Source organism: Choloepus didactylus, chromosome 4 (genome assembly GCF_015220235.1).
Source record: "Choloepus didactylus isolate mChoDid1 chromosome 4, mChoDid1.pri, whole genome shotgun sequence".
In the NCBI taxonomy this organism is placed as follows: Eukaryota; Metazoa; Chordata; class Mammalia; order Pilosa; family Megalonychidae; genus Choloepus; species Choloepus didactylus.
Genome location: NC_051310.1, coordinates 88592596 through 88616689, shown reverse-complemented (window position 1 = coordinate 88616689; position 24094 = coordinate 88592596). Strand labels below are relative to the sequence as shown.

Genomic DNA, 24094 nt, shown 5'->3' with positions numbered 1-24094 from the left:
TTATGGACCTAACCGTGTCCCCCACAAAGATTTTTCTTTTTTTTTAACTTTAATTTTTCTGTTTCACTTTAATTCTTATTACTTTTTTTTAATTTGAAATAAATTCAAAGTTATAGGAACAGTTGCAAAAACAATACTAACCGCATACACAGAACTCCATCATACCCTGATCCCCCTCCCCTGATAGCCCAATCCACCAACTTTAACATGCTGTCACATCGCTATTTCTTTCCCTCCCTCCCTCCCTCCCTATCATCCATCATCTATTGCTCTGTCTTCTGAACATATGAGAGCTAGCTGCTCATACCCCTGAACAAACACTATAATTCACACATACACTTCCCATGAATAAGAACATTCTTTTATGCAATCCCATTAAGCACAGCTAAGAAGTACAAGAGATTCAACAATGATACAAAGCTTACATTCTATATTTCCTTTTCCTTATGTCTCAACTGTGACCCTTTGAGCCTCCTGTCCTGCATCCTCCAATCCCATCCAGGTTCATCCTTGGCATTCAATTGTCATCTATTTAGACTGCCTTTTTTTTTTTTTTCCCCAATTGTGGAAACATATATACAGCCTAAGTCTTCCCATTCCATCCCCTCCCTACCCTTCCATTAGTGAGATTAATCACATTTAGAATGTTGTAATGCTCTTTCCCACCATCCATTACTAGAAATTTCCCTTCACCTCAAACAGCAACCCTACACTCATTTCTTAAGTCCCCATTGCCCCTTCCCCCATTTCTCTTAACCCATACTCTACTTTTCATCTCTATGGTTACATTCGCTAATAATTTCTTTGTGTTCACTGTGGAGCTTAAAATTAAATTCTTAAATTCATAACAATCTTGTTTTTCTTTGATACCACCTTCATTTCAATAGGACACATAAACTATGTTCCTATACTCCTTCATTCCCCCACCTTTATATAGTTGTCTAAAATTACATAATTCACGTTGAGTTCAAAACCACTGATTTGTCATTAGAGTTTGTGTATTTTATATCATGTAGGAAGTAAATAGTGGAGTTACAGTTAAAAATTATTGACTTCTATTTGTATTCCATTGTGGTTGGAAAATGAGCTTTGAGTATATTCAATTTTCCTTTTTTTTTTTTTTTTTTTTTAATTTCTTGAGGCTTGTTTTATGTCCCAGCTTATGGTACCTTCTGGAGAAAGATCCATGATCACTAGAGGAAAATGAGTGTCCTGGTGATTTGGGATGTAAGGTACTATATATGTCTGTTAAAATTCTCTATATCTCTTTCTCCTTTCTTTGTTTCTCTGTCGGTAGGGCTCCCTTTAGAATCTGAAGTAGGGCAGGTCTTTTATTGGCAAAGTCTCTCAGCATTTTGTTTGTCTGTGAAAAATTTGAGCTCTCCCTCAAATGTGAAGGAGAGTTTTGCTGGATAAAGTATTCTTGGTTGAAAATTTTTCTGTCTCAGAATTTTAAATATGTCATGCCACTGCCTTCTTGCCTCCACGATGGCCGCTGAGTAGTCACTACTTAGTCTTACATTGTTTCCTTTGTATGTGGTGAACTGCTTTTCTCTTCCTGCTTTCAGAACTTGCTCCTTCTCTTCAGTATTTGACAGTCTGATCAGAATAAGTCTTGGAGTGGGTTTATTTGGATTTATTCTATTTGGAGTTCGCCAGGCATTTATGCTTTGTGTAATTATATTGTGTAGAAGGTTGGGGAAGTTTCCCCAAAAATTTCCTTGAATACACTTTCTAGACCTTTTACCCTTCTCTTCCCCTTCTGGGACACCAATGAGTCTTAAGTTTGGATATTTTATTTTATCTATCGTATCCCTGAGATCCGTTGCGATTTTTTCGATTTTTTTCTCCATTCTTTCGTTCTTTCATTTTCTGTTCTGTGGACTTCTAGGACACTGAGACGTTGTTCAACTTCCTCTAATCTTGTATTGTGAATATCCAGAGTCTTTTTAATTTGGCCAACAGTTTCTTTTATGTTCATAAGATCTTCTATTTTTTTATTTACTCTTGCAATGTCTTCTTTATGCTCTTCTAGGGTCTTCTTTATGTCACTTATATCCTGGGCCATGGTCTTCTTGATGTCCTTTAAATCCTTTGCCATGTTTTCGTTCCTCGATTGTAGTTCTTTGATTAATTGTGCCCAAGTACTGTGTCTCTTCTGATATTCTGATTTGGGTGTTTTGAACTGGATTCTCCATATCTTCTGGTTTTATCATATGCATTAAGATTTTCTGTTGTTTTTGGCCTCTTGGCATTTGCTTTGCTTGATAGGGTTCTATCAAGTTGTAAAAAAAAAAGATACCAATCTAATTTTTCAGAAACACAGTTTGGTGGCGTACACTTTCTCTAACTAACCAGCAGACGGCGTCTGTGAGTCACCTATACCCCTCAAGTCAGTTCTCCACCTTGTCCCCATGGTGTGTGGGGAAATGATTCTTGTGGGGTTCAGTTGGAGACCTCAGTTTGGGTGTGTCGCTGGAGCCGTCCGCCCTGAATGTGGGGCATGTGTCCGGGTGACCAGGGAGGAAGGGCAGCTTTAATATTCAAATACCCCAGGTTCCTGGGATTCAAGGCCGCCGCAAGAGTCTAAGCCTTCATTTCAATTCAGCCCCAGATCCTCTCTCTCGCTGTCCCACAAACCACTGGACTTGGCGTAGCGTCCCTGGGTTCTCCGAGTGGGCCCCCTTTCTCAGCTGTGATCTTCCAGGACCTCTGCTGAGGGAATGCTGTGCTACATCACCAGTGCATGCTGTCCTTCAAGGGAAGCCCTGGGCCACCAGGCAGTGCAGGGGCGCTCTCAACCTGATGCAAAGATGGCCGAATGGGGTGTCTTAACCCACCCCCCCTCCTCACACAGTTCCTCCTTCCCAGCTCCGGGACAACTGGCGGGGCTCTGGGCTGTGGGCACAGCCCCGGGCAGGAGTTTATCCAGCCCTCCGGGGAGCCAGCTGCGAGCCACAGGGTTTCTTTCTGCTTCTGGCTCTCCCCTCCGCTCCCCCAGCCCCGAGGGTATCTGCAGCAGGTTATCCTCCAGGTCAGACACTGAGAGGCCGGCCCAGCCCCCTCTTGCTGTGTTTTGCTGCGTGGTTCCCACCGTCACAACTGCAGCCACTCCTGGGTTTTTCCTTTTTTTTTTTAAAAGAACCAGTTGGTCTCCAAACGCCAACCCCTGGCTTCCCCACACAGCTACGCGGCTACGGGTCTTCCAGCCAGCTTACTCACTCGTTTCAGAATGCAGACTCCCGGTTTCACCAAGTATATGGTCCCTGTGGTACTAGCAGACCTCGTCCAGCTAGCACATTGTTGTAACCGGTATTCTGGGTCACTTTCTGGTTTTTATCTAGTGTTTTTCACAGAGGTGTTTTTCTGCCCTCTCTCACCTAGCCACCATCTTAGTTTCTCCACAAAGATGTTTTGAAGTCCTAAGCTCAATCTATGGGTGTGGACTCATCAGTAAATAGGATCTTTGAAGATCCTATTAAGATAAGGCCAAATTAAATCAGGGTAGGACTTAATCCAACTTGACTGGAGTTCTTGTAAGCAGAGGAAATTTGGACACACCAGGAAGAGGAGACAGGAGACAGATAGCTATGTGATGGAAGCAGAGACTGAGTCATGGACTGCCAGCAAGCCACCACCAGAATGTTACAGACTACAGAGAATGTCCGTCAACACTCTGATAATGGGTAGAGGCTAGAAGAATTCTGAGATGCTTGATAGCAAAAGCCCATATTCTGATGAAGAAATTGTTGGTAGAAATATGAGCATTAAAGGCAATTCTGGTGAGGGCTCAGAAAGAAGTGAGGAGAGATGAAGAGAAAGTTTCTATCATCTTAGAGAATAAATATATCATCAAAAACAGAATGCTGATAGAAATATGGACATTAGAAATGCTTCCAGTGAGGTCTTAGAAGGAAATGATGAATGTGTTATTCAAAACTGTTGAGGAAAGGTAACCCTTGTTATAAAGTGGCAGAGAACTTGCTGGACTTGTGTTCTGATGTTGGATGGAAGGTAGAACTTATAAACGATGAGCTTCAATATTTAGCGGAGGAGATTTCCAAGCAAAATGTGGAAGGTGCAGTATGGTTTCTCCTTGCTGCTTATAGTAAAATGCAAACAGAAAGAGATAAATTAAAGACAGAACTGTTGAGCAAAATGAACCAGCATTTGGTGATATGGAAAATTCTCAGCCTATCCAAATAGCATGCTCTGAGGCTAGGGCCAGAAGTGGCTGTGACAGGGCTCTCCCAGAGTTCCCAGATGGTGAGTCCCCAGAGAACAGGCCTCCACATAAGGGTGTGGTTGGACAACTGTTTGCTAAGGAGATGAAACATATGACTCATAGAGCCAATCAGTCATCTCAGAGTAAGCCAGGAATGGAGATGCAACTTTAAAGGAAGGATCTGTGGAAAACCGTTTTGTCTGATGTCTTGGAACCCCTTGAACTGCACAGACTAACAAGGCTTTTCAGAATTCTGTATAAGCAGAAATACTATCAGCCTGATCTGAAAGGGACAGAGATAAGACCAACTGAAGGAAGAATGACTTCAAGGGCAAAACCATGAAAGCAGCTGTCTGGGCTGAAGAGATCTCAAGCCAAATGAGTGGGTGTGCCACCCGAGGTTTGGAGAGATTGAGGCTTCCATTCCAGTATTCAAGCAAAGCATGACCACCACTCCAGGCTCACAGAGCCACAGACAACTCTCAGAACTTAACATCTAATGGAATTTGTTCTGTTGGGTTTCAGACTTCCTTAGGATCCATGACCTCTGTTTTCCTTCCAACTTCTCTCTTCTTGACCCAACACTGTATGTTGAAAGCAGATAACGTGTGTGTTTCTAAGTTTACATCTTTGCCTGTGCAAAGATGGACACCACCTATGGCTGATTTAGATGAAATTTTGTACTTAATTATTGTTACCTGTGGCTTAAGGCTTTTGAAATGTTGGGATAGGGTGAATATATTTGTATATTGGAAGAACATGTCTTTTGGGGTGGACTGTTATGAAATGAGTCACATCCCCCAGAAAGACATGTTCAAGTCCAAATCCCCAGTCCTGTGGATGTGAACTCATACAGGATCTTTGAAGGTCCTATATTGAGATGAGGCCAAATAAATGAGGGTGGTCCTTAATCCAATATGACTGGAGCTCTTATAAGCAGAAGGGAAATTTAGAACCAGTACAAGGAGGAGACAGAAGGCCATGTCACAGAGGCAAAGACTGAGTTATGTCGGCAAGCCACCACGAGAACGTTACAGACTTGAGAGAAAGCATGATCTTGCCAACACATTGGTTTTGGACTTCTAGCTTTCAAAAATAAATTCCTGTTGATTAAGCCAACTAGTCTGTTGTATTTGTTATACCAGACCTGGCAAACTAAGATAAAGCCCATACACAACATAGAAGTGTTAGGCTATTCTGGATGAAATTCAGTCTTTCACCCAGTGTCAGTCCCAAGTTTTCACTTTCAGGGAGAGAGACTCCTAGAGACTCCATCCCAGGTGTCAAAGCAAAGTGGCGCTTCTGTCATTGGTTCCACATGACAAAGCCCATCTGTGTAGTTTCATCTCTTGAGTGATGCAACTACAGTGGCCTTCTCTTTTGGAGCAGAAGTCTTGACCAAAAAAGACATTTATAGCCATCCATGTATGGGGCAAAGCACTTTCCCCAAAACAGCCTTAATGCTACTTGGAAACAATAAAACAAAACAAAAAAACAAAAAACACTGAGGGAGCACTGTGTGCAAGACATTGTGCTTGAAACTGGAATTAAAATGACATTAACAAAAATAGCAATACAAATGCAAAGTCCCTGCCCTCAAGAAGCACACAATATAGTAAATGGAAAGAGGCGTGTAAACAAAAGTGCATTAAAGCGTTTGAGGGGTTATAACCAAGTCTGTACACAGTAGTTGAGGCATGGAGGGAGAAGTGATAGATTCCACAGGAAGTTGGAGGTTCCGGAAGGGCTTCATAGAGGCAAATAAAAGGAAACAAATCCCAACAGATGAGAGGTTTTCTGTTTTTTGTTCTTGTTTGAGGTGGGATGAGATACTGTATTTCAGAGAGAGGAGGAGATGCAGCAACAGTTTTGCAGGCCTGAAGCTAGCACAGGTAGAGCTGGAACAGGTTTCCCTGAAGCACCACTGACTCAGCCTGGAGTCCATAGCTAGGGATTTTAAAACTCCCAAATGCTGACATTTTAATGCAGGTGTCCAAAAAATCCACTTCAGCAGCCTGTCTACAACCTCATTCTAAAACCCATGCATTTCTTATCAGTTTCATTTACGTTAACATGTTCTGCTCCTAACTATAAAGCAGATCTGGTTTTAAATTACAACCACACAAGGAAGAACCCATGCGAAATCCTAAATGACATAACAATATTGTGAAAAACAACGTGAAGCATCAACTCCCAATTTTAATTGTCCTGTGAAAACCACTATCACCTCTGGCTAAGGGCTAACCAGCCCTGTGTTTTATAGTAAACACACTGATAGTATTCTAAGCCAAAAGCACCCTTTGGGAATAACATCCTACACCTAATGAATATAACATTCCACATACTTTCACAAGCAACCACTGCTGATGGATTATATAATCGGACCTCCTGGAAGATCTATCTACTCAAATTACCCCATTTTAACCCATAAGAAAGAGGCTTTTGAAACTATCCTTTTTTTTTTTTTTTTTTTTAAATTCAGTTTTATTGAAATACATTCACACACCATACAATCATCCATGGTATACAATCCACTGCCCACAGTATGATAACATAGTTATGCGTTCATCACCACAATCTATCTCTGAACATTTTCCTTACATCAGAAAGAACCAGAACAAGAACAAAAAATAAAAGTGAAAAGAGAACACCCAAATCATCCCCCATCCCACCCCATTTGTCCTTTAGTTTTTATCCCCATTTTTCTACTCATCCATACACTAGATAAAGGGGGTGTGATCCACAAGGTCTTCACAATCACACTGTCACCCCTTGTAATCTACATTATTATATAATTGTCTTCAGGAGTCCAGACTGCTGGGTTGGAGATGAAACTATCCTTTTTGCTCATTTGCTTCATGCTTAAACTTTAGCATGCATGGACCTATTTTTTAAATGGCATGCTGGACCCTACCCCCAGGCCTTTCTGATTCAGTAGGTCGTGGGTGGAGCCAGAGAATCTGCACTTCTGTCAAGTTCATGCTGCTGCTGGAGGACCACACTTTAAGAACCACTGCTCCAGAGCAATCCGGTTGGCAGTCTTTCCAGGACCCCCCCCCCCCCATATATCAATTACTGCTGTGAGTAAACAATTTTTACAGGATCTCTGTCTTATATTTGAAAAAGAGATGTTAAATAGAGTTTAGTACCAAAAACCACCTCTAAATCTAGACATGATAGAAGCATCAGGCTTCAAATTAGCAGCTCAAGAGAGGATGTTATCAATTTGCAAAACTGATGTGAAACCATCCTCATTTTAAGATATTAGATAGAAAGAGCAAAAGTTTTGAGTTCAAATGCTGGCTTCACCTCTTAACTGTGTTTCTTCATTTAGAATGTGGGAGTCATAAGATGATGGGATATAGTGGGTAAGTCACCTTACATGGAAGGTGTTCAGTAAATAGTAGTTTCCCTCCTTTTTCTAACCAAACAAGGGGAAAAGGTCTCAATACAAGCATATAAGGAGGAGATGCAAGAGGGAGCCACACAATGTAATTTTTATATATTATGCTTTCACACTTCGTGTCAAAATAAAGGAGACGGGTATATTTATACCCATATTTAAATTTTTTACCCATCATGTCCTCTAAAGGTCCTTTAAAGTTGTTGTAAAGACATGATTGTTCTCCATCAGGCTTCCAAGGTAGCTCTTCCTCCTGAATTCTCTTCCCTCACTGCTACCATCACCATTCTTCCTGTCTCTCACATCAAAACTCTTAGTAGTCATCTCTATGGCTCTTTAATGCTTCAGTCATTCTAACAGTCAAGATCCATATGTTCTTTGGAACAGCATAATCACTTCTAGAACCAATCAGTTTGCTGCAACTGTAAAGTAATAGTCCTATTTACTTAACAGCCCCTCACTACTCTATATCTAGCCTATAAACTCCTGGTCAATGTTTTTTGCATATCACTTTCATAGTGCTACTATTGGCCTGTCAAAATCATTGCCAGTTATTCTCCACAGCTTCATCTGGTAAGTGAAATGCCATTTGCCCTCTATCAGTGCCGGCAAATAGAATTTTCTGCAATGATGGATATATTCTATAACTGTGTTGTTCAATAAGGTAGCAATTAGCCACATGTGTCTACTGAGCACTTGAAACATTGCTAGTGTGACTAAGGAAATGAACTTTTAATTTTATTTCATTTTCATTAAATTAAAGAGACACATGTAGCTAGAAACTACCATACTGAACAGAGCAGCTCTGTATAATCTCACCTCTAATGTTAACTGTCCATCCCATCCAACCAGATCCCTCGCCACCCCTGATGAAACCATGTTCATTCTTTACTACAAACACTCACTGCTCTTCCATCTGTCAATATCCTATCTATCCAGGCTGGTAGAGCCCTCGTCTTTCTTGAAGCATTCCCCATCATTTACATCAATATCTCATTCCTGTCTCTATTCTGAACCATCACGGCCTGAATAACTCATCTAGCACTGAGAAGCGTTTGCACTGTCCATTTAACTACTCATGAATCTGATCCCATCTCTCCAATAAAAGAATATATTCCTCCAAGACCAGATCCCCATAATGCCTAGCACAGTGCTACACACAGAACAAGTGTTTTACAAACACTTGCTACTTGAATTAAAGGCACAGAACATTACATTTCAGTCTTCCTTGGACGACAAGACTTCTCTTCCTTAGTACCAAATGGGAAATTTTACCCCCTCACTGTTATTCAGATGCTTGGGAAACACCAAGTTATTGGAAAAGTATCCTATATATAGGTCCTGAAAAAGCTTTGCCCTATGTATCCTGTCTGCTCTGAAAATGCTTTCAAATAAAAAACCCATTAATTTCAAAGAAAGTTTTCTAGAGACTGGTTAAAAAGTCAAACTGAAGAAAACTGAAGTCCTTACTCCATAAAACCATCAAAAGCAGATCAAGGAACACTTGACTTCCTTATTTCTTCTGGCACTAGAGACAAAGTCTTATTATTTAAATACAGTTCTCAGATCTGGCCAGAAATGGCCCTCATTCTACAAAATATTGGAACAGACCCCTCAGACATGTATTGTTAAGGCTAAGGCAGGTAAAGCATTTAAGAGATCAGAAGGCTGATAAGGTTCTTTTTGTAGGAGCAGAATGTAACCTAACAGCCAAGTGAGAAGCATAGCCAGATTATTTCAGCCCCTTCTATGGAAATGTATTTCCCATGAAGAATGAAAAAATCATGCCATTATCAAAAAGGTCCACTTCCCTAGTATGAGGCAGCTGAGAATATTATACTGGGATAACCTTCAAAAATCTGATAATTTATGCAAACTACATTTATTCAAGCACAAAACATTTTTTTAAATAAAAAATTTTAAATCTCCAATCATTTCTCCTCCCTCTGAAAATACTAATCGCCACTTGCACTCTGCTGGTATTGTTTGGGCTCTGAGATCTGTTCTGGTTAACATGCACAGACAACATACTGACCCACTGCAAAGTCCAAGGCTTCACTGGGGCTAGCCAGGGTCAATAAGAATTCATTGTGGAGGTGGGAAATCACTCTAAGTTTTTCTCAGGATCTAAATGGAATTCAGATGGATATGATTCTCTGATTTCCCTTATCTAAATGGGTTCTGAAGTCATTCACAGGATTTGAACCATAGCTGTGTGAGCTTAGACAAGTTACAGTTACCCTTATAAACCCTCACTTCCTTGGCTATAAAATAGAGATAACAGCCAAACCTTATATATGTGTTGTGAAGATTCAATTTAAAAATGTATATTAACTACAGACCATGGTACTTTACCAACAGTAGTACCCTAAACCTACCTTCCCTTCCCTCAGGAAAACAGAAGAACAATATCACAAGGAAAGGCCCCTTTTCTAATGGAAATAGTTATAATTATTAGAGGTCCTTTTACCTTGTTTTATACATTTTTAAGTAAAGAAAGGTATCCATTGCCAAAGGTATTCTTTCTTATGATGTTCCTCTATTGTCAGGATGTTTTTGGCCTCCTCCCAGAAGCAGTTACATGCAAAAAATATTCAGTACTAAGGAAAACAGAGAAAGGAAGAAGGACATAATAACCAGATCTGTTGGGGTTCTGGAAATTTGTTTTTTAATTGGTGGCTCTTCCCCTCGAAAATCTAATAAATGTGGGCTTTAGCCCAAACATATGGCAGGTAATGATTATTATGCAATGTATTGCCTTAGAGCATGCCTTTTGAATAGAATTTACATCTCATATCTGAGTATCCCCTCTGGCTTTAAAATTTGTAGGGTAAAAATGACTTTGGGTTTTCGTGAGGAAAACCTGCAGACCACAAATCTTAGAGACACAAAGAAAGTTTATAATTGAAGAACCTGAGAAATGCACCCAAGTGTTCTCTCCCTAAATGTGTCCTTATGTTCATTTTAGAAGAGAACCACCAGTCTCCAATGTAAACCATCTGACCCAGTGTTAGCCATGGCCTGGATCCTCTCTGGAGTTACAGCTGCTGATATCACTATCCACTAAGTGCCAAGTACCCTTTAGAGCACTTTGTATACTAGTAATGAACATCATTCATTATTCTAATCTAGAACAAAATCAAAGAGCTCCAAGAGTTGCTCTCTGCAGGAGAAACGCCTGACTATTCCCGGGCTTTCATCTGACTCTCATTGGCCCAGGGCAAGTCATGCACCCTCTTGAGGAAGCTTTAGGTATAAAGATGAAGAACCCTATCAATTAATTTATTGGGAAGGCTACTACCGACTCCCCTAGATAAAAAATTACAGCACCCATTTTGCTTTGACTCCTTCCACTTAAGGGTGATTTTAAGTCATAACTGTAAACTATTCTCCAATGTGTCTGCAGCTCATAAATTTTAACCCTTATCTGTTCACTCCATCTAGAATGGAGTTCCATGCTATCTTTTCAAATACTCCTCTCTCTTCTTCTACTCCTCCAACTGCTACATTTCTTCTCTTACCTAGCCCATTTATTCCAAGTGTTGTAATATTACTTCCCTGTGCACATACTTTGAGTCTTAAGTTCAAACCAACTAATGACTTCCCTCTTGCACCCAGATGGGGTTAATTATTTGAAAATTCTGCTACCTGACCAGATATGAAACAACCCTCTGTGCAACATTAGGCAAATCCCTCAAGTTCTCTGTAGCTCAGTTTCCACACCGATAAAGTCAGAAGACTGGGCTCAACCACCCCTAAAATACAATGATTCCTATGACTTACAGGTTCCTCTCCAGTCCTGATCTTTTCCACAAGGTCTACTCTACATTACAGCTAACTGTGGAACATCTGCTTAGGTACATCAACACAACTTTTTTTCAGAACAGTAAAGTGATGAGAGAACAGAGGAAAAGACTTTTTCTGGCCTCTAAAGCACAGAATTAATCCAGGTCTCATAATTCTTGACCCTTGAGACACACAACTCCTTTTACCTCACAGAACTTGAGAAACGGACTGCCCAAATCTCTTCCAGAATAAGCCTGCGGCCTGAGATAAGAGGCATTCAAAAACCTTTCCTCCCCCTCCTCCAGAAGTCCAAAAATCCTGCTTCCTTTTCAGCTGTTAGTCTGGGAGGATTTATTTACTGTTGCTAGTGTCCAGTTGCTAGGTTGCTAAGTCTGGTAATGCTTTGTGTGTGGGTGGTGGCAGGGCCTATTATGTTTGTTTTATAAACACCAGCCTTTGCTTCATGTGCCCGACTTTATCTTTAACTACCTGATAGCATCCCTAGTCACTTATCCATTCTGGGAAAAGTCTATGCTTTTGCCTTGACAGTGAGAAGAGCTTTAGGACCAAAACATACATGTATTATGTTCATAAAAAATATTAGCAGTCACATGGTTTGCCACAAACAAGTGGGTCAGACCATAAGTTCCACTGGGACTAGAGAAGATAATTCAGGACTCAAATCCATCTGGCAATAATCAATACTTTTGCAAGGGCTGTGAGAAATACCTGACCTTGTGATGTAACTAACTTGCCCGAGACAAAGGTTGTATTCATGGCATCACAGAGCTGACAGAAAAGAAAACCATGGCACAGATACGTTAAATCACTGATCTCCAAAGTACTGGGCCAATGTTCTGCACATTCCACTACGAACATTTCACCAAAAATTAACTCATTAAAACAGCTTCAATTAAACATTCAACTGGTACAGTTTGGTACCTTTCTCACATTCTTAACTGTTAAATTTATTCTGGACACATCTTAATTCAAAGACTGAGTAATATATTTATTTGGAATCTAGCTAGTCTTCTTAACTTACAGATAAAAGCTCTTCCCAGGATCCAGGGTCTTTCCTTAGTTACTAGCAGCTTCCCTTGTCTGCTGATAATTGCCCCTAGTGGATTCCAAATATGAACTTGAAGAAAAACTTCAACATACTCTTTCTATTCTTTTGTTTATTACTTCTTTTTCTAGGGGAACAGAACTGTTCCCCTCTCTAACAGTCTGTCATGTAACAGTTACTTCTCTACACCAAGTCAGTATAAATCCCCCTTTTGACTTGCCTTTGTTCACAGAGAATGGAGTAGTACATTGTCACTCTCCTTTTTAAAAAAGGGATAAAACACAATTGCCCCATTAAGTATTACTGCTAACAGGCTGACCCTGAAATCTGAAGATTATTCTTCAGTAGAGCCTGACCAATCAGGTTAAAAACATAATCAAATACGAAGCACTTAATTAAGAATATTCCTCAAAATTCATCACTAAAGAGCCTTGCTTCCCTAATAGAATGAAACTTTTCAAACTTAACAAGGTTTACAGTGATTTCTATGACTAAACCCAGAAAACTCAAGGTTCAAGTCACAGTTCTACCACAGATTAGCTATGCCCCTGTATGACCAAATCTTCAGACCTCAATTCCTTCTATTTAAAGTGGAGGTTGAAGCAGATAATATCCAAGGTCTTTATTAGCTCTGAAGTTCTCAGATTCCATGACAGCAGGATCAGAAAGCTTCTAACTAACCTCTCTGACTCTCCTTCCAAAGCATCCTTCACACTACTACCAATTAATTTTTCTAAACCACTACTGTATTAGTTTCCTATTGCTGCTGTAACAAACTACCACAAACTCAGTGGCTTAAAGTAGCACAAATTGATTATCTTACAATTCTAAAGGTTCAAGTTCAAATGGTTTCCCTGGGCTAAAACAAAAGCATTGGCAGGGTTGCATTCCTTCTGGAGGCTCTAGGGGAGAATCTGTTTCCTTGCCTTTTCCAGCTTCTAGCAGCTTCATTCCTTGGCTCCTGGCCCCTTTCTCCACCTTCAAAGCCAGCAATGAGGAATCTTCAAATCTTTCTGACTCTGATCCCTGGCTCTCCTGACTCCCCATCGTGACTACACTGGCCCCACCCAGATAATTCCACATAATCTCCCTGTCTCCAGATCCTTGGCTTAATCATATCTGCAAAGCTCCTTCAGCCATGTAAGGTAACATATTCACAGGTTCTGGAGACTAGGAAGTCATATTGGCAGGGTGACCATCATTCTGCCTATCATAACTACTCAGTTATATCAGCCAAAAACAGACAAGAACACAGGAAGGGGAAAAAAACACTACAGACTAATATTTCTTAAGAATATTAGTCAAAATCCTTAACAAAATACTAGCAAACCTAATTCAACATCATAGAAAAAGAAGTGTACAGTATGACCAAGTGGGATTCATCCCAGGAATGCAAGCTTGGTTTAACATCCAAAAATCAATGAACTTAATATAAAATACTGATAAAAAACAAAACCCACATGACCATCTCAATAGGTGCAGGAAAAGCATTTGACAAAATCTCATACCGCTTCACAACATAAACACTCAAACTAGGAATCAAAGGGTAATTCCTAACCCTGATAAGGAGCATCAAAAAAAAAAAAACAAACAAACAAACAAACAAAAAAAACACATCATATTTAATGGTGGTGAAAGACTAAACACTTTCCCTTTAAGATCAGGAGCAAGTCAAGGATGCCCCCTCTTACCACTTCTATTCAACACTGTACTGGAGGGTCTAGCTAGGGCGATTAGGGAAGAGGCATCCAGACGGGAAAGGAAGAAAACTAACTCTATTTGCAGATGACACAATTTTGTACATAGAAAATCCTAAGAAATCTTTCAAAAATAAACAACCCAGCAATGTTGCAGGATACAAGAGCAACATAAAAAAATGAATTGTATTTCTATACACTAGCAATGAGCCTTCCAGAAATGAAATTAAGAAAACTATTTCATTTACAATAGCATCAAAAAGATTAAAATATACAGGAATAAATTTAACAAAAAAGCGCAAGGCTTGCACAATGAAAACCACAAAATACCATTTAAAGAAATTAAAGATGTCCTAAATGAATGGAATAGAACTGGGATCCAGAAATAAATCCTTATATTTATGATGAACTGATTTTCAACAAGGGTGCCAGGACAATTCAAGGGGAGAAAAGATAGTCTTTTAAACAAATAAAAAAGAATCAACTTGGACCCCTTCCTTATACCATACGTGAAAATTAATGCTAAATGAGTCCTAAACCTAAATATAATAACTAAAACCATAAAATGCTTAGAAGAAAATATAGAATCAAATCTTCATGCCCTTAGGTTAGACAAAGCCTTCTCAGATATGACACCAAAAGTACAAGTGACAAAAGAAAAAATAGATAAATTGGATTTCATCAAAATTAAAACATTTGTGCCTCAAAGGATGCCATCAAGAAAGTGAAAAGACAATCCTAAGAATGGGGAGGAGGGGAATTTGCAAATCACATATCTAAGAAGGGACTTGTATCCAGAATATACAAAGAACTCCGTCAACTCAGTAAGACAAATAACCAAATAACCCAATTTTTAAAAATGAGCAGAGAATCTCAAAAGATGTTTCTCCAAAGATACATAAACGGCTAATAAACTCATCACTAGGCATCAGGAAATTCAAATCAAAACCACAATGAGATTATCACTTCAAACTCACTAGGATAGCCATAATCAAAAGGTCAAATAATAACAAGTGCTGGAGAAGAGAAATTAAACTAGTTAACACTGCTGGTGAAAATGTAACATAGTGTTATCACTTTGGAAAACCGTGTGGCTGCCTCCTTAAAATATTAAATAGACGTTACCATATGACCCAGCAATTCTTCTCTTAGCTATATACCCAGGAGAAACAAACATCTGTGTGTGCACAAAAGCGTGTACATGAATGTTTATAGTAGCATTCATCCTTTTCATCTTACACTTCTCTCACTTTAGGGACCGGAAATATCAGCTTTCATCCAGTCCTAGAGTAAATACTGCATGTTGCCAATGACAGAGTGCCACCTAGAGGCAACACAAGATAACTCACAATGGCAGTGGGAAGCTCCCCAAATTACTTTCACAGAAATGTAGTGCAGGTAATAAAAAGAAGCCACGGTTACATTTTAGTGGACAATTAAAACGTTTCATATGTGCATCTTATCTCCCTATCTAGATTGCCTTCTGAGTCTTCCAGGTTTATTTGTGCTCACCTCAATGTGTTCCAAGCATTTATTAGTCATTTATACAGTATTCACTAAATCAAACTTCTGAAATGTACTATGCCAATAAATCCATATGTAGATGGCTGAAAATTCCTGTAATAATCCCTATCACATTACAGTGTTCATGAGTTGATTACAGTAAACAGCATATATGACAAAGTAAAAAAAAAAAAAAAAACAAAACAAAAAAACCTCATGATTTACTTACATATAATGGAGCTTGTTGTGGATTAAGTTTCATGACCCAGGACACTGAAACAGAAATGGAAAAAGTAAATGAGAAAAAAAATTAAAGTTTGTCACCAAAAATATAAAAACCATGAACATGAAGTCCTAGATGTTAAGGATGCCTACATGACCACGATCATAAATCTGAGATTACTGTACACCCAGTTTTCCTCTGAGGTTTGGGAGGGCAGGAAGAGCAAAGATTGCAGTTTTCCTTGTATCCCAGATTCAATCTTTTCAAGTGGGCAGAAAGAATTTTCCAATTGAAAAATAAAAACAAAAGGCATCACTGTCACTGAAGACATTTCAACGATCAAGAAGATATTCAAAGCAGTTACTAAAGTGTATGTTCTCTTAAATATTTCCCTAATCCTCCAAGACCCCCCTCCTCCCAGTCTCAGTAGGGAACATAGGGGAAAGGGGGCATGTGAGCATTAGAGCTCCCTTCCTCTCTGCCTCTCTAGAGAAGGAAAGCTACAGCTTGCCACCAACACAAAAGGTTGCCATCATCCCCAAAACTAACAGCTGAATTCCCCCACTAGCTGCTTTCACTAAATGAATTCCCACAAAAATCGTGTAAGACTTTCAGGACTGTATAATATGATTCTCATTACACACTGTTTTTAGTCTTCCCAGCACCACAAAAAATTGGAATCAAATGATTATTTAATTTTGGTCCCTGAACTATACTGAGTGAGCACAGGAGCTTCATTTGTCTTGTTCACTATCATTTTCTCAGTATGTAATAGATTCTGTCACATAAAAAGTCCTCAAATAGCCACCGAATGCAATAAATGAAAAATGTTAAGCAGGCTTTGAGATCCTACTTCAACTAGGTCTGAGCTTCCGTGAAATGTGGATTCAATTGCATCTTATCCCCAAGGACAGCATTTTACACAGAACACTCCTCTGACATATTTAAAGCAGTAAATATGCAGACATTGAAACACTGATTCATAGCACATTCTTAGGAGTTTAACTTGGTGATGTGACCAGGACCCAGGACTTCACCTAGGCTAAAAAATTCAAGCATCATAGACTCCAGAATGGCAGGTCCTTTGTCAAGCATCTTGAACATGTGTATATGCTGAACACATCCCTGTAAGACTCCGAGAAGTAGACCCAAGTGACTTCATTGTAAGTTGATCCAAGGAAGTTTCTTACTCATAATAGGCAACTGGATTTAATTAAAGCACATACTAATCAGCAGTATAAACTAAAGCACAGAAATGCCATTCATATGTGCAAAAAATAGATAAAAATTCCATAGTTTGTGTTCTGCCAGACCACAAAAACCTCACTAACAATAAACTGAAATCTCAACAGTATATATTCAAGGTTATCAATGACCAAATGTTTAGAATAGAAGAGCAATGCCTTAGTGAGCATGCATAACTACAGTAACGTAACATTAAAATCCTCCACACAGATCTGCTAGTTTGGTCAGGCTGTGTGTGTCTGAGATCAGTTCTCACCTAAAAAGCAATCAGCATATGCTTAGGGAAAAATAAATCTATAATCAAGTCCCTAAACCTAATCATCCCTCACCAGTTGCAGGCCATTGGCGTCACTGTGTTCTGCCAGACAAAGACAGGCAGGCAGCCAGGCGGCTCCTCCACATTGAAGGAACCACTTCCATGCTATGACCCCATTCATTCTCTGGTCCACCCTCCACATTATAACAGACCTCCTGGCACAGGGCATTCCTTCCTTCATTTAATAATTTTGTACCCATAGGTGCTAAAATCACCTTCAGAAATACAAACTAAAAACCATTCAAGCAAGTAGCAACTCTCTTAGCAGAAAAACAAAGCAGATCTCAAGCCCATCAGACTCAAATAGCAAGCATGGATGAAAAAAAAATGAAGGATGTGAGTACTTGCTCAATGCATTCAATATTCATTTAAAATTAAACTCACTACGCCCAACGGCATTCTAGTCAGCTTTCCAGGTCCTGTTTAGATTTGCCCAGGACACAGGATTGAGAGAACCTACCAATCTATGAACCAATCTGCCCACATACTAACTTTTGCAGTGTTCCCATCCTCACAAGCAGAGGAACTATCGGTGAAAACTGATACAGGAATTAACAACTTGGTAATACATAATGATTGGAGAAGTCTGGGCGACAAACTAGTGACTCACGAGCCCTCCAAGGCTTCATGATTTGCCAAGAAACTTAAGATGACTGTGTGTAACAACTGCAAAAATCAACTTATCTGAACGGCTCCCACTGCATTTGAGTGAGAGATTTGGTAAATCTCCAAGGAAAGGCTGATGCCATCTGAATTGTTTGGAGGTACGAATTCGTCTAAACATACTTCAAAGCCAGAACCCATACAAATTGTTTTGATTTGAGGATTAAAGAAGGATGACAATACATCTTTCCTCCCACACTGGTCAAAGGGACAGAACACTGATATGCTAGCAACACAGGTTGTTGAAAGAATTGATCTGTCATAAGTAATCAAGGCAACAAACCCAGAAAGATCCAGAAATGGATTGGTAAATATGGATTGCGTGTAGGCTTCATCAATGATGATACACAAGGGGAAAGAGACAACTAACGAACATAGAGCTTTATATTTGACAACTTATTTAATCCCCATAACTATGGTACTATTTTCCCCATTTCACTAGTGAGGAAAAGAAATGAGTCTTTCAAATTATTCAGTCTATTAAATTATTTAACACCAAGGTCAAAAAGTAAGTGGGATAGCCCAAATTCAAACCCAGTCTGACTCTAAAACATGCGCTTTTTCCACCCTATCATAAGAGGATCTCCAACTAAAGACCTCAAATCTAGCAACAGATTCACCCTACCTCTAGCCCTCATCCTAAAAATAACAGATTCTCCCTCACTCTGTTATTTCAACTATCACTGCACACCTACAATGTTCCAGGTACTGCACTCCTTAAGCCAATTAGGGCACAGAAGGAATAAACCAAATGCAAGTCTCTGCTTTCTTTGAGCTTATTCTAGTGGGGGAATGTGGTAATTAAAACAAATAAACGGTTTTCAGATAGTTATAAGTGAGTGCTATGGAGAAAAAAAAAAAAAACAGAAGAGGGATAGAAAATGGGGTGGGGAGCAATTTTAAATAGCCTATTGAAGGAAGGACTCTGAAAAGGCGACATTTACATTAAAAATAAGAGATTAAGAAAGCAAATAATATCTAGGAAAGGTATTCCAGACATTTAATCCTCAAACTGGCCCCAAAACAGAGAGCTCAGGAGTTCCGATGGTAAACCACCAGAAACTTGCTACATATTTATTTTAGGCATTTCAGCAACTAGCTTTACTTGAGAACTGTGTTCTAAAGGAAGGACCATATTACAGGAAGGCAATCTCTTTTTTAAGGGCACTTAAGAAGTAAGTCCATACTCCAAAATAAATTTCTGAGTCTTTGCTTTGTTAAAGAGATTTTTGATAAAAACTTCCCAAAAAGAAAACTAAAAAAAAACTGCACTACGTCCATAAGCATACTCATCCAAGGTGCCATGGTTCTGAGGAGTCAGAAATTTGAGGGTTGTGAAATAGTGAGCAAAGTAACTATTTGTACTTGTTTTTCCACTTTGTCTTATTTTCCATTTTATTTTATAATGTTTATTTTGTAATGTTGAAACGATATAAATTTAAGGGTTTACTATTGTATAAAAATGACATATGCACATTGCGTCAAAGGTTTACCCATTTTAATAAATTATCTCAATTCTATAAATCAATGGTCTCCCCCAACTCCCACATGGAAGAAGTCTCTTAAAGTGTTAATTAGAGAAGTAAACACTCTGGCTACAACCTCTTCCTGAACCTTAAAACAATCATCAGCTATTTTATCTAGGGTACAGTATGGACACCATCACCAGAATGTTGCATTGGGTGTGCAGTGCTTATAAAAGGTTAACAGTAGCAAAATTTGGAGGATTAGTGAAATGTACCATTTGCCAAGGACTGCAGAAACTCAAGCATAAGGACAATACAGAAATCAAGCTTGAACTGATCTGGCTGTTTGATCGGTTTGGGGGAAGTAGTGGACAGAAACCACCTCCACCAAGCAATGTGCCCTGAACGAATGAATGAAACCTTAGCAGCTACAAAAAAGGTTATAAGCCTAAATAAAAAGTGGTGCCTACAGCAGGAGTTAACAAACTTTTCCTATAAAGGCCCAGATGGTAACTATTATGATCTTTTCAGACATAAGGTCTCTATTAAAATACATAAACTAATGAGTCTCAAAAATGTTATTTAAAACAACAGGCAGTGGGCTGGACTTAGCCAGCAGGCCATAGTGGGCCACTAGGACCTGATCTAGGCTAGGGCATCAAAAACTAACAAAATACAAAAAGCAGTGCATCTCCATTCCACAGCTTTATGTCTCAAAGATATTTTCAGCTAAAAAGACAAAACAAAACAAAACAAAACAAAAACTTCTCAATACATAGGGTGTTGCACAATACTCTCTACAAGAAATCAAATTAAATGGTTGGGCATCCCAAGACTTCTACTGACTAACTTATGACCTGAGCAAGTCCCTTAACTTGCCTGAAGCTCAGCCTCTTTATCTGTAAAAGGAGCATAATAATTGCTGCCTATACTACAGGGTTGGTGGAGGAATTAAAAGAAAAAATCTGGGTAAAGCACTGTATTAGTTTCCTGGCTGCTAAAACAAACACCATACAATGGGTTGAATTAACAACAGGAATTTATTGGCTCATGGTTTCAGAGGCTAGAAGACTTGCTTCCTCCCAGAGGTCAGTTATCTTCCGGCAAGCCCACAAACTTTGGGATTTCTTGGCATTTCTGTCACACAACAATAGCCAACAAACTTTGGGATTTCTTGGTTTTTCATCCACATGGCAGCAATGTTCTCCTTTCTTGTCCAGATTCCCTTGATTTACAGCTTCTTGCTGTTCCCCATGGCTTCCCTCTCTGTGGCCTTCTTTATAAGGCCTCCAGCAATAGGATTAAGACACATCCTGACTGGGCTGGGCCACACCTTTACTGAAGGAACTACATCAAAAGGTTCTATTTACAGTGTTTTCACCCCACAAGACTGGATTAAGATGAAGAATATGTTTTTCGGGGGTACCTAACTGGAAGTCACCACAAGCTGGTAACCTTGAAGCACAACCACTGCTTCTTTCTCCTCACAGATTTTCTGGACTTAATGGAACTACTATATAAAGATACTATGAAAACCACACATGGTTAAAGAAAAATTTCAGGTACCCAGAGATGCCTTTCTGATAATTTCTTAAAACACATCGGTAAATAAATTTTAATTCTAAAATAAAACACAATCACCACAGGAACGACTACGGAAGAGCAAATACCAAAATGTAGACTGTATTTATCTCTAGATAATATAGGGAACTTTCACTTCCTTAAGTTATGTTTCTTAATCATAACTATTCAAGCAAAAAACTGATACTACTTTTGTAGTCAGGAAGAAAACATTATAAAACCTGTACACAGCCCATTTGTTTTACGTTCTCTGCCAATCAATGCATCACAACTGAACTGCAAATGAATAAATAAAAACACATTTTTCTGGAGAACCTAAGATGGCAGCTAGGTGAGACAGGGCAAAAAAAACACCTCCGTGAAAAACACTAGATAAAAAAACAGAAAGTGACCCAGAACACCAGTTCCAGTGTAGCACCAGTCAGACAGGTTCTGCTAAATCCACAGGGAACGCGCATTTGGCGAAACCAGGAGCCTGCATTCTGAAATGAGTGAGTGAGCCAGCTGAAAGTCCAGCGGATGCGCTGCGGTGTGGGGAAACAGTGGGCTGGCATTTGGAGACGGACTAGTTCTTTAAAAAAAAAAAAGCCCAGGAGCAGCTGCAGATAAGATGGGGAGAGCCGCGCAGTGAAGCAGGGCGGGAGCGGGCTAGGCTAACGCCTCAGTGTCTGGCGTGGAGGATACCCCTTCCCACACCCACAGCTGATTGTCTCAAGAGCAGGAGAGCAGAAGAGAGCCAAAAGGAGAAAAAAACGCATTCCTTGCAGCCATCTCCCCAGCGGGCGGGGGACGCTCCTGCCCGAGGCCGGACCCACAGCCCAGAGCCGTGCCAAGAAACCCAGTGTGACAGGGAGTCTTTCCCCCAGCACTGCAAACACACTATAATACCAGCCATGGACAGTGGCCTTTAATGCACCCACGGCTGATTGTCCCGGAGCTGGGAGGGCGGAGCTGTGCGAAAAGGGGGAAGTTAACGCTTCCCATTCAACCATCTTTGAAGCGGGCTGGGAGCGCCCCTGCATGGCCCGACGACCCAGGACTTCCTTGGAGGCCAGTGCACACTTGTGATGTGGCACAGCCCTCCCTCAGCAGAGGTCCTGGAAGAGCATAGCTGGGAAGGGGGAACCGCTCAGAAATCCCAGGGACCCTGCACAAATACCAAGGACTTGTGGGTTAGCGGCAGAGACAATCCGTGGAAAGAATGAAATGAAGGCTTAGGCTCCTGCAACAGCCTTAAATCTCCAGGAACACCTGGGAGGTTTGATTATTCAAGCTGCCCTGCCTCCCTAACCACCCAGACACACGCCCCACATTCAGGGCAGACAGCACCAACAACACAGCCAAACTTGGTGCACCAATTTGACCCCACAAGAATCAGATCCCCACACACCACAAAGACAAAGTTGGGGAGGAATGACTTGAGGGGAATAGGTGACTCATGGATGCCATCTGCTGGTTAGTTAGAGAAAGTGTACGCCACCAAGCTGCAGTTCTGACAAATTATAGAGATCAAGTAAAGCAAATGCCAAGAGGCCAAAAACAACAGACAATCTTAAAGCATATGATAAAACCAGACGATATGGAGAACCCAAATCCAAACACCCAAATCAAAAGATCAGAAGACACACAGTATTTGGCACAATTAATCAAAGAACTAGAGAGAGGCAACAAGAGCACGGCACAGGATATAAAGGACAAGAAGAAGAGCATGGCACAGGATATAAAGGGCATAAAGAAGACCCTAGAAGAGCATAAAGAAGAAATTGCAAGAGCAAATAAAAACATAGATCTTATGGAAATAAAAGAAACTTTTGGCCAAATTAAAAAGACTCTGGATACTTATAATACAGGATTAGAGGAAGATGAACAACAACTCAGCCTCCTCAAGGACCACAGAACAGGAAATGAAAGAACAAAAGAAAGAATGGGGAAAAAATCGAAAAAATCAAAACGGAACTCAGGGATATGACAGATAAACTAAAATGTCCAAATTTAAGACTCATTGGTGTCCCAGAAGAGGAAGAGAAGGGTAAAGGTCTAGAAAGTATTTAACGAAATTGTTGGGGAAAACATCCCAAACCTTCTACACAATATAATACACAAAACATAAATGCCCAGTGAACTCCAAACAGAATAAATCCAAATAAACCCATTCCGAGACATATTCTGATCAGACTCTCAAATACTGAAGAAAAGGAGCAAGTTCTGAAAGCAGCAAGAGAAAACCAATTCACCACATATAAAGGAAACAACATAAGACTAAGTTGTGACTACTCAGTGGCCACCATGGAGGCAAGAAGGCAGTGGCATGACATATTTAAAATTCTGAGAGACAAAAATTTCCAACCAAGAATACTTTATCCAGCAAAACTCTCCTTCACATTTGAGGGAGAGCTTAAATTTTTCACAGACAAACAAATGCTGAGAGATTTTGCTAATAAAAGACCTGTCCTACTTCAGATACTAAAGAGAGCTCTACCGACAGAGAAACAAAGAAAGGAGAGAGAGATATAGAGAATTTTAACAGACATATATAGAACATTACATCCCAGGTCACTGGGACACACATTCTTCTCTAGTGATCACGGATCTTTCTCCAGAATGGACCATATGCCGGGACATAAAAACAAGCTCCAATAAATTAAAAAGAAAAAGAAAAAAAAAGAATTTGTTCAAAATACATTGTCTGACCACAATGGAATACAAATAGAAGTCAATAACCATCAGAGACTTGGAGAAATCACAAACACCTGGAGGATAAAAATGAGGGGGAGATGAAAACATTCCTGGATAATCAAAAGCTGAGGGACTTCACCACCAGTAGATCAGTCCTATAAGAAATGCTAAAGGGAATCGAGCAGGCTGAAAGGAAGGGACGCTAAACAACTGACTGAAACTACATAAAGAAATAAAGATTACC

General features: G+C 39.8%; 1 protein-coding gene across 7 annotated transcripts in view; it reads right to left on the bottom strand.

Moving 5' to 3' along the window:
- Positions 1-24094, bottom strand: part of AKAP13 (A-kinase anchoring protein 13) — a 405703-nt gene that overhangs the window by 271756 nt on the left and 109853 nt on the right. For all 7 annotated transcript variants that reach the window (XM_037832976.1, XM_037832972.1, XM_037832973.1 and 4 more), the window contains exon 2: positions 15910-15953. In XM_037832976.1, coding sequence (XP_037688904.1) covers positions 15910-15942 — 33 coding nt within the window. In that variant the 5' untranslated portion in view covers positions 15943-15953. The remainder of the gene's footprint in view (positions 1-15909; positions 15954-24094) is intronic.